The sequence below is a fragment of the Rhinoderma darwinii genome, chromosome 1 (assembly GCF_050947455.1).
Source record: "Rhinoderma darwinii isolate aRhiDar2 chromosome 1, aRhiDar2.hap1, whole genome shotgun sequence".
NCBI lineage: Eukaryota > Metazoa > Chordata > Amphibia > Anura > Rhinodermatidae > Rhinoderma > Rhinoderma darwinii.
The window spans coordinates 647,628,269-647,639,850 of NC_134687.1; the positions used below are offsets into that span (position 1 = coordinate 647,628,269).

Here is an 11,582-nt window from a genome sequence, read left to right on the forward strand (position 1 = left end):
CAGCACTACGCAGTGTTACTTCATAATAATGCGCTAGAATTAATATATATCGATGTTACGTAATACAACTCAAGCTATGTATTAAACGGTTAATGTTTAACCCCTTAATGACCAGCCTATTTTGGACCTTAATGACCAAGCCATTTTTGACATTTTTCCATCGTCTCATTCCAAGAGCTATAACCTTTTTATTTTTGCGTCTACATAGCTGTATAAGGTCTTGTTTTTTGCGGGACAAGTTGTATTTTTTAATAGCACCATTTTGGGGGACATATTATTTATTGATTAACTTTTATAAACTTTTTTTTGGGGGGGAATAGAGAAAAACCTGAAATTTCGCCACTCTTTTTCGCGTCTTAAATCTACGCCGTTTACCGTGTGATATAAATAACACAATAACTTTATTCAGCGGGTTGTTACGATTGCAACGATACCAAATTTGTAGAGATTTTGTATGTTTTACTACTTTTACACAGTAAAAACGCTTTTTTTTAAAAATTACTTGTTTTTGTGTCTCCATATTTGAAGAGCCGTAACGTTTTTATTTTTTCGCCGATGCGGTTGTGTGAGGGTTTTTTTTTTTGCGGGAAGACTTGTAGTTTTTATTGGTACCATTTTGGAGTAGATGCGACTTTTTGATCACTTTTTATCACATTTTTTTTAAGTCAGGATTCACAGAAAACAGCAATTTTTCCATCGTTTTTTATTACATTTTTTACGGCGTTCACCGTGCGGGTTGAATAATGTAATAGATTTATAGTCGGGGTCGTTACGGACGCGGCGATACCAAATATGTGTAACTTTTTTACTTTATTTTTGTAATAGTAAAGCATTTTGTAAGGGGAAAAGCTGGGTTTTTCATTTTTTTTCACATTTTTTTTTAATTAACTTTATTAAACTTTTTTTTTACTTTTTTACTAGTCCCACTAGGGGACTTTAATATGCGATTCTCCGATCGCTATTGTAATACACTGCAACACTTTTGTATTGCAGTGTATTACTGCCTGTCCGTTTAAAACGGACAGGCATCTGCTAGGTCATGCCTCCGGCATGATCTAGCAGGCATTCACTCCAGGCAGACCTGGGGGCCTTTATTAGGCCCCCGGCTGCCATTAGAGACACAAACACTCGGCGATCATATCGCCGGGTGTCGGTGGGAGAGAGAGGGAGCTCCTTCCCTCTCTCCAAAACCACTCAGATGCGGTGGACGCTATTGTGCACCGCATAGGAGGGGTTAAACGGGTGAGATTGATACTAATATCGATCTCACACGGCAGAGCAGGGACGCTCCTAGCCCTCAGCTACCTCTGGCAGCTGAGAGCAGGGAGATTTGACGCTCCCTGCTCTGTTTACTTTATCCTGATGCAGTGCCGTAAAAAGGCATATGCATCAGAATAAAGCCCGTTAGTGGCCACCGTTAAAAGGCGTATTGGCGGTCACTAACGGGTTAAACCCTACTCACAGGATGTCACCTGACCTAGGATATATGGTATAAATATGTGAAGTCACAAGTGGAACACCAAGCTATGACTAAGGACCCTAGCGGTCTGAAACGCGTAAGCGTGGTCCCGGGACTTTTGTTTTAATCTTTCTGTTTTAAAATGACCGAATAAACCATAATTACACCTTTCATTTTTCACTTCCATTGCCAAGATTAGATTGTCAATAACTTTAAGTTAAGATGTTGTTTGTTTAATTAGTATTGAATTGCCAAATGGACAGGCTTCATTATCAGACAAGATTCTGCTTTTTCAATAAAATGTTTTATCAAGTTAAACTTTATGTATTAAAAGTGGAGGACTGGGTGTAAACCAGAATATTGGACTTTTATCATGAATATATTTTAAACTGTTTATACAAAGCTTTTTAAGGCCTCACGCACATAATATTTGAAGCAGGTTTTTGAGCTAAAGCCTGGTGTCGATTCAAAAGTCATGGCTTAAACTTCTTCCTGCTTGATGCACTTCTGGCTTTGGCTCAAAACACTGCAAGTGTGTTTCCAGATTAATATGAATGTTCTACATCTTTCAAATTTTGTGTTTTGAAACAAAATCACAAAATAAATTTTTAATCCTAACAGAAAATCACACTAAGAATTCTGAGGGAAACTTCATGGTATCAATAAATTTTGAAGTAGAAGATGAAGATATCATACAGCAGTCTTCAGGAGAAAACCTCATTACACTTAATGTACATCCAGGACATCACAGAAGAGATCTATCATATAATTCCACTAATCATGAGGAACCTACTCCTGACCAATCACAGATTGTTACCACAAGTACAGCTCAGAAAGGGGGTGAAAGGTTTCAATGTGGTAAACAGCTCATAAAAATACCAGGTCTTTTTACGAACAGAAGAATTCACACAGGGGAGAAGCTGTATTCATGTTCAGAATGTGGGAAATGTTTTACAGATAAATCAATTCTTGTTAAGCATGAGAGAAGTCACATAGGAGAGAAACCATATTCATGTTCAGAATGTGGGAAATGTTTTATTACTAAAGCCAAACTTAGGAATCATCATAGAATCCACACAGGGGAGAAGCCTTATTCATGTTCAGAATGTGGGAAATGTTTTACACAAAAATCAGATCTTGTTATACATGAGAGAATACACACAGGAGAGAAGCCGTATTCATGTCCAGAATGTGGGAAATGCTTTTCATACAAATCATATCTTGTTAGACATGAGAGAATTCACACAGGAGAGAAGCCGTATTCATGTTCAGAATGTGGGAAATGTTTTACAGAGAAATCAAGTCTTGCTAAGCATAGGAGAATTCACACAGAGAAGCTGTATTCATGTTCAGAATGTGGGAAATGTTATACACACAAATCATACCTTGTTATACATGAGAGAAATCACACAGGAGAGAAGCCATATTTATGTTCAGAATGTGGGAAATGTTTTAAAGATAAATTAGGTCTTGCCAAGCATAGGAGAAGTCACACAGGAGAGAAGCCGTATTTATTTACAGAATGTGGGAAATGTTTTACTGATAAATCAAATCTTGTTACACATGAGAGTATTGACACCGAAGAGAAGCCATATTCATGTTCAGAATGTGGAAAATGTTTTACACAAAAATCAGATCTTGTTGTACATGAGAGAATTCACACAGGAGAGAAACCGTATTCATGTTCAGAATGTGGGAAATGTTTTACACGCAAATCATACCTTGTTATACATGAGAGAAGTCACACAGGAGAGAAGCCATATTCATGTTCAGAATGTGGGAAACGTTTTACATATAAATCAAATCTTGTAATACATAAGAGAATTCACACAGGAGAGAAGCCGTATTCATGTTCAGAATGTGGGAAATGTTTTACAGAAAAATCACATCTTGTTAGACATGAGAGAAGTCACACAGGAGAGAAGCCGTATTCATGTTCAGAATGTAGGAAATGTTTTACCTATAAATCACATCTTGTTATACATGAGAGAAGTCATACAGGAGAGAAGCCGTATTCATGTTCAGAATGTGGAAAATGTTTTACAGATAAATCAAGTCTTGCTAAGCATAGGAGAATTCACACAGGAGAGAAGCTGTATTCATGTTCAGAATGTGGAAAATATTTTACACGCAAATCATACCTTGTTGTACATGAGAGAAGTCACACAGGAGAGAAGCCATATTCATGTTCAGAATGTGGGAAATGTTTTACTACTAAAGGCAAACTTCGTGCTCATAAGAGAAGTCACACAGGGTAGTGGCCATTTTGATGTTCTGTACGTTACATAGTTGATAAGGTTGAAAAAATGACATGGGTCTATCACTTCTAACCTGTAATCCTACCATGTTGATCCAGAGGAAGGTTGATGCCAGTTGCCTCATTTGGGGGGAAAATTCCTCCCTGACTCCAAATATGGCAATCAGAATAAATCCCTGGATCATCGTCCCATTTCCAGAATCTAGTGCTCATTAGGGTATGTTCACTCGCATACTTAAAAACGTCTGAAAATACGGAGCTGTTTTCTGGGGAAAACAGCTTCTGATTTTCAGACGTTTTTTTAAGCCACTCATTTTTTATATGACAAAAACGTCCCAGGAAGTAACCTTCACTACTTTTTCGCCATTTTTTTAAGCGGCCCGTCAGAACAGAACTCAGTTTTTCCCATTGAAATCAATGGGCAGATGTTTGGAGGCATTCTGCTTTCAATTTTCCGGCCGTTTATGGCCCAAAAAACGGCCGAAAATAAGCCGTGTGAACATACCCTAACTTGTAATATTATATTTTTCAAGAAAGGCATCCAGGTCCCCTTAGAACTTGTTTAAAGAGTCAACCACCACAACATCCTGAGGCAGAGAATACCATAGTCTCACTGCTCTGACAGTAAAGAATCCCCGACTGTGATGTCCTTGTTACAGACCCAGATGTAAAAATATCATTATAAAGATCTTTTGTTTATCTACAAGCACGTAGTTATGTCATGCTCTTACTTTCACTTCTCCCTCCCTTGGAATGGAACCCAGCCTTTCATTCAATTTTAGCCATCTCCTGTGGTTAGGGCCACACCTCCAGATATTATAAATTTATACATAGTTCCTTGGATTATCAGGAATCTCAGGTCGCTCTGATCAGATGGTTGAGGGACATACCACAACACAGACCCTACTCATTGCTCTTGAAAATAGCATCAGATACCTTCCCTCAAGTAGATACACTGAGATGACTGCAGATCTACCATAGGGCATATATATCTCCAGTTCAGGGCATCAAAATAACTGTATTTCCCACTGATAAGTGTTTTAGGTGCCAAGAAGATTCAACGGATATATATCATTGTCTTTGAAGTTTTCCAAGGATTCAGTCCTGCTGGACAAAAGTACACACTTTTATTACCACTCATTTGGTCAACTACGTCCCATTCAACCCTATTTGGGCCATATTCGCCCTCATTAATGTGGAAAATATCTCATGCACTTTGGGGAGCAGGAAGTTAATTTTTATGGCTTCAGTGGCAGGCCTGAAAACTGACTTGCACACATGGGCACACCCGACATCCCCGCCATTTAACTTGTATTTGGAAAAATTTTATTTTCTGATAAATGGATTGGATGGAGGCCACGGCAAAAAATGAGAGTCCGGTAAAACAGTTTTTTCTAAACCTGGGAGAGCTTTATTGACTTTTGACACACAACGTTTGATTAGACAATGTTTCGAACAAACAATATGGTATCAGCAGAGGCTCTTGTCGGGAGATACACCAATTGTCTAAGTCTTACCATTTTACTGCTACTGGACACACCACAATTGATTTGAGGAGGGTCGAAATAGACAATAGAAATTTAAACGAATCTTTGATAAGAGAACATGTCAATGACGTGGGGATGGTGTCGAGAGATGCCGAAAAGGTGTTGAGGGTCTTGTGAGCCATGATCGACTTGGGAACATATAGACAGGTAAGATGTTCATCGACAAATCAAGAGAAAGATTGTTCACTCTTGTTGTTCTTTTCAACTGCCCTAATTATCTTTGATCTCCCCACAGAATAAATCTGTGGAAGTATAACCACACAATAACATCCCTTCCCACATCCCCTTTCCCCCTTATTTAGGTCTGTTTAACGTTTTCCTTTTTATGAATAGGTAACCTGGAAAATGACCTAACTTTATGCCTTATAAATTATGTCATTCATATTTATAAAAAGGCCGAATTTGAGATGTAATTTCTTATGCAACACTCTTATTGTGTAATTCCTCTTTTTTTTTTTATTTTGTTATAAGCTTTATGTACCTACCTTCCCCTCTTCCCCTGTTATGTTTATTAAAAATTCAATAAAAACATTGAAATATAGAAAGATCTCTGTACTGTCCAATTATATATCTGTACATTGTAATTAGATCGCCTCTATGTACTGTAATCCGCCCATTCCCCTAAATACCTTGGTCGCCCTTCTTTGCACCCGTTCTAGTTCTGCCATGTCTTTATACACAGGTGCCTAAAATTGTACACAATATTCCACGAGTGGTATGAATAGTGATTTGTATAGAGGCAAAACGATGTTCGTATCATGAGCATCTTGGCATCTTTTGATGCATCCCATGATTTTATTTGCCTTGGCAGCAGCTGCCTGGCACTGGTTGCTAAAGGTAAATCTGCTGTTCACCAATATCACCATATTTTTTCCAGTAGCAGTTTTACCAAGTGTTTTACCATTTAAAGCATAATTGTAAAATTTGTTTCCTCGGGCCAAGTGCATAACCTTACATTTATCAACATTAAACTTAATTTGCCATTTCTCTTTCCAGACCTCCAGCTTCCCCAAATCCTTTTGTAGTTCTACATTATACTCCTTTACAGAGCTTAGCATCATCTGCAAATACTGAAATTATACTCTGTAAACCCTCTACAAGGTCATTAATAATCATATTAAAAAGAAGTGGGTCCAATACTGAGGATGTACCATTAATATCCACCCTCTGTTTTCTATCACTGTGCCAGTTGTTAACCCAATTACACATGTTTACCAACAGTCCCAGGATTAAAATTTCATATAACAACCTTTTATGCAGCACAATGTCAAACGACTTTGAAAAGTCTAGATACACCTCATCCACAGCCTTACCCCGGTTCAGTCTAGAACTTAACTCCTCATAGACACTAATCCGATTGGTTTGACAGGACCCATCCCTCATAAACTCATGCTGGTCCTGCTTTAACAATTTATTTACATTGAGATACTGGACAACAGCATCTTTTAGAAAACCCTCAAATATTTAACCCACAATGGAAGTTAAACTTACAGGTCTATAGTTTCCGGGCACACTTTTTGACCCCTTTTTGAATATTGGCCCCACATTTGCTATGCGGCAGTCCTGTGGAACAGACCCAATCATGATAAAAATCCATATACATGAGAAATAAGGGTCTGTCTATTACGGTACTTAATTCCTGCAGAACTCCTGGTGTATACCATCCGGACCCGGTCATTTGTCTATTTTAGTGTTTTTATGGCGGTGCTGCACTTCTTGCTGGGTTAAGCAGGTGACATTTAATGGAGAATTTACTTTATCCCTAATCATGTTGTCCGACATTGGATTTACTGTGTAAATACAGTAGAGAAGAAAACATTTTAAAGATTGGACTTTTCCTCATCCTCCTCCACCGATATACCCAGATTATTTTTGAGAGGGCCAACACTTTCAGTTTCTTATTTTTGTATTTGAAAAATATTTTTGGGTAATATCTACTTTCTTTGACAAAGGGTCTCTATTTCAATCGTTTCTGCCTTTATTTGTCTTTTACAGAACTTTTTCTTTATAAATATTTATGCCTCGTCACTACTGTCTTGATTTAGTAGTTTGAATTATTTATTGCCCCCTTACTGTTTAATTTAACCACATCAGTTTCATCCTGTTTCTAGCTTGTTTATTCCCATAAGGCCTGATTCAGATGAGTGTATATCTCGTCCGTGTGAAGGGCCCGTGAAAAAATAGGACATGTCGTATTTTCATCCGTTTTCACGGATCCCTCAATAGACACTTCTTACATATACCCTGATGTACTCTTCAGATTACATATACCCATATGTACTCCACACAGCTGACATATATACTCATGTACTCTTCACAGCTATACACAGCATATACCCTGATGTACTCCTCACATATTACATATACCCTGATATACTCCTTACAGCTTACATATATCCTGATGTATTGCTAACAGCTTACATATATCCTGATGTACTCATCACATCTTACATATACCGTGATATACCCCTCACAGATTACATATACCCATATGTACTCACAGATAAGCGCTTGGCTGTCCCGTTTGAAATGAAGGGTTATTCCAATGCAGCGGACCTGTGACGCGGGGAAAAGTGCAGAGCCATTAACTGATTGATAGTTCTGGTAAGGGAGTTCAATGAAATGGGGTAAAGATGATTCAGTTTTCTCTATGTTGATCTTAAGAAAGCGGGAGGTGAAGGAGTAGATAACTGTTATACACTCTAGATAGCAGGGAGATAACCTCAAGACTAGAGAGGTAAATTTGACTAAAGGTGTAGATGGGGAAGAGTAAGGGTCCCAGGACACTGAGATCCTTGAGGGACACTAGCATAGAGAGGGTGGGATGATGAGGAGGTGGTGTGGGAGTGGGCGATAGTAAATGTTTAAAAACATGGCAGCAGAGTTTTTGAAAGAAAATCCTCAGCACATCCACATTTAGAAAAATATAAAAAGAGCTTTATTTTGGCTAAATGATAAGATAATGCAGGAATCCTGCACACACAGCACAATACATTCTGCTTCCTCACACTTCACTGCCAGAACCTTCCATGCATACAAAATGGACTGCCAGGACCTTCCGTACATGCACACTAGACTGCCAGGACCTTCTGTACATACACACTGGACAGCCAGGACCTTCTGTGCACACAGTGGACTGCCAGGACCTTACATGAAGTGTGGTTGGTGTTTGACTTGCAGATGTGAACGAGGTGTTAGTCACAGGGTACAGTGAAGTACAATTACTATTCGGTAAAGCAATCTACAAGGAATAGCGGAATACTGTAATAAATAAGAATTTTGGATATCTCTGAAGATCCAGGATCTCTGAGGTATCTTCAAATATCTGTAAAAACTTATTTTAGGGGTGTATTAATTTATAAAGGGCATCTGTCACATTGAACACCAGTCTGATTTGTTGGCAGCGTATTCTATAGAAGGGGGACTTGAGCAGATTGTGTCTCTCCGTTCACTTCTATAGTTAAGGAAACTGCCTAACATGGCCACGCAGACGTGAAAGCAGCATCTATCAGACATTTCTGGCATATCCTGGGGAGAAATGTCCATGTTGGGAATACCCCTTTAATCCATGTGGTGACGGCTCTGAGAAGATGTTTCGCTCAATAAGTGAGGTTCCGTATGTCACACATGATGTTGTCCCCTGTATGATTTCCATCTTCTCCTTTCTTCATTAATACTTCTGCAGTACTAGATCCTCCAGTTCCTCCGGTTTTCTCATCATCTCCACAACGTTCCTTCTCCTGACCTGATCCACCAACGATGGACAATTAGTGTATGTTCACACGCAGTAGCAAAATACGTCTGACCAGGGCATCAGTCGACTGAACCTTTTGGACGTCAAGTCGGTCAAGGGCTTGGCCAGGGTACTATACTGCGGGATGAATTTTTGGTAGTACCCTGTGACTCCCAGAAAGGCCCTAACCTGCTTCTGGTTGGCCGGCCGGGGCCAATGGAGAATGGCCTCCACCTTTGCCGGCTCGGGGCGGATCTGTCCGCTGCCCACTCGGTGCCCCAGGTAGGTGACTTCTGCCATCCCCATCTGGCACTTGTCGGGGCGGATGGTAAGGCCGGCATACCGGATGCGCTCCAGGATCTGCGCCACGTGCCCCAAGTGTTCCTCCCAAGTCTCGCTAAAGATAGCGATATCGTCCAGGTAGGCCTGGGCAAACTCCTGACACCCCACGAGGATCCGGTCGACCACCCTCTGGAAGGTCGCGGGGGCGTTCTTCATCCCGAACGGCATGCACGTAAATTCAAACAGGCCGAACGGGGTGATGAACGCCGAGCGCTCTTGGGCTTCCTTGGTCAGAGGAATCTGCCAGTAGCCCTTGCTGAGATCCAGAGTGGACACGAAGCGTGCCCCTCCCAGCCTATCGAGCAGCTCATCAATCCGGGGCATCGGATAGGCATCCGTAACGGTTACCTCGTTCAGCCGCCGGTAGTCTACACAGAACCTCGTGGTTTTGTCCTTCTTGGGGACCAACACAACGCCGGCGGCCCAAGGACTGTGAGATGGTACAATGACCCCCATCTCCAGCATTTCTTCTACTTCTTTTCTCATCGCGGTCAGCACTGAGGGAGCCACTCGGAACGCGGTCTGCCTCAGGGGTCGGGCTCCTCCAGTGTCGACCTCGTGAGCGACTAGGGAGGTACGTCCGGGGGACGCGGTGAACAGGGCCTCCTGGGCTGCTAACACCTCCCCAATCTCCCTACTCTGCAAGCACGATAGCTGGACTTCAAGCTGCACATCTGCCAGCCCTGTCTGGCGTCGGGCCTCTGCCAGTAGGTCAGGGATGCGGTCCACGTCAGGGTTGTCCATGGGCGGGCAGCATATCGCGACCGCTCCTATCTCCCTTACCACATAGGCCTTGAGCCGGTTTATGTGGTAGTTCCGTACCCGCTTTTCTGCCTTGTCGTGGGCTACTAGGTAGTTCGTCGTCCCCTGTCGCCCCACTACAGTGTACGGTCCAGCCCAATTGGCCTGCAACTTGTTGCCTCGTACTGGCGCGAGGACCAGTACCTTCTCCCCCACCCCCAGCTCTCGGGGTCGGGCGCTACAGTTGTACTCGTCCCGTTGACGGCTTCGAGCTACTTCCAATCGCTGATGGGCCAAATCCATCAGCCGTGCTAGGCGCTCCCGCATTTGGCTCTCATAGTCTACTACCGGGATCTCCGGGCTTGCAAACTTCCCTTCCCGGACTGAGTCCAAGGGTCCCCGGACCCGCCTCGCGAACAGCAACTCAAATGGGGAGTGCCCGGTAGACTCCTGCGGCACCTGCGGCACCTCTGCTGCAAGGAGCGGTCCCAGTCTCTCCCCTCCGAGTGGAAGTATCGGAGTAGCAACTGCTTGAGGGTACCGTTGAACCTTTCACACAGTTCGTTCGTTTGGGGGTGGTAGGCGTGCCAATTCCAGAAGTCCTGCATGAGTTCTCCCTGGAATTGAGATCCCTGGTCTGTGAGTACCTCACGCGGGAACCCCACCCGGCTGAAGATGTCCATGAGTCCCTGGGCGACGTGCTCGGCATCTATGGAGGACAGAGCCACTGCGTCCAGGTATCTGGTAGCGAAGTCTACCAGGGTTAGGATGTAACGCTTTCCCCCTCGGCTGGGGGGATTAATGGGGCCAACCAGATCTATGGCCACCCGCTGGAAGGGCTCTCGGATGAGGGGCAGCTGCTTGAGCGGCACCTTGCGCGGGGCCCCCGCCACCCGTTGGCAGACAGGGCACGAAGCTCGGTACCGCCGCAAGTCCTCAGTCAGCCCTGGCCAAAAGAAAGCCTTCGAGAGCCGGGCCCTGGTGGACCTGGTCCCAGTGTGACCTGCCGCGGGTATATCGTGGGCCAGGGCTAACAGTCGTGCACGGTAGGCTTGGGGAACAAGCAGCTGTTTGGAGGCGGTCCAGGGCGACTCGGGCTTGGTCGGGGCTTCGACCCGGTACAACAGCCCGTTGTCCCACTGGAACCCTGCCTGGGCCCCTCCACTGGGTGGTCGATCGGCCAGGCTACGGGCAGAGGACAGGGAAGGATCCGTATGCTGGGCCTCCCTAAAAGCGACCCTATCCACCTCCCCCAGGTCTGTCGGGGGGTTCGTCGGGTCGGTCAGTTGTGAGGCGTCAGGGGCTTGGGTACTTACCACCGGCGGTTCTGGGGGCGGGGCTTCCGGGAGAGGAGCCTCGGTGGTTACACGGGTCGGTGGTGGAGGCCGGTAAAGGTTCTCCCGGGCTTGGCTGCGGCCCACGGCCCCCGTGAACTGACTTGTGAGACCATTCCCAAGGTCGTTCCCCAATAAGACATCGGCGGGGAGATCCAGCATGAGCTCG

At 43.6% G+C, this 11,582-nt stretch overlaps 1 protein-coding gene across 1 annotated transcript in view; it reads left to right on the forward strand.

Annotated features, from left to right (window-relative positions):
* LOC142663240 (uncharacterized) overlaps positions 1–5,758 on the forward strand; it is a 43,259-nt gene extending 37,501 nt beyond the window's left edge. The window contains exon 3 of the mRNA XM_075841778.1: positions 2,081–5,758. Within this exon, the coding sequence (XP_075697893.1) occupies positions 2,081–3,717 (1,637 nt within the window). The 3' untranslated portion in view covers positions 3,718–5,758. The remainder of the gene's footprint in view (positions 1–2,080) is intronic.
* The last annotated feature ends 5,824 nt before the right edge of the window (positions 5,759–11,582 follow it).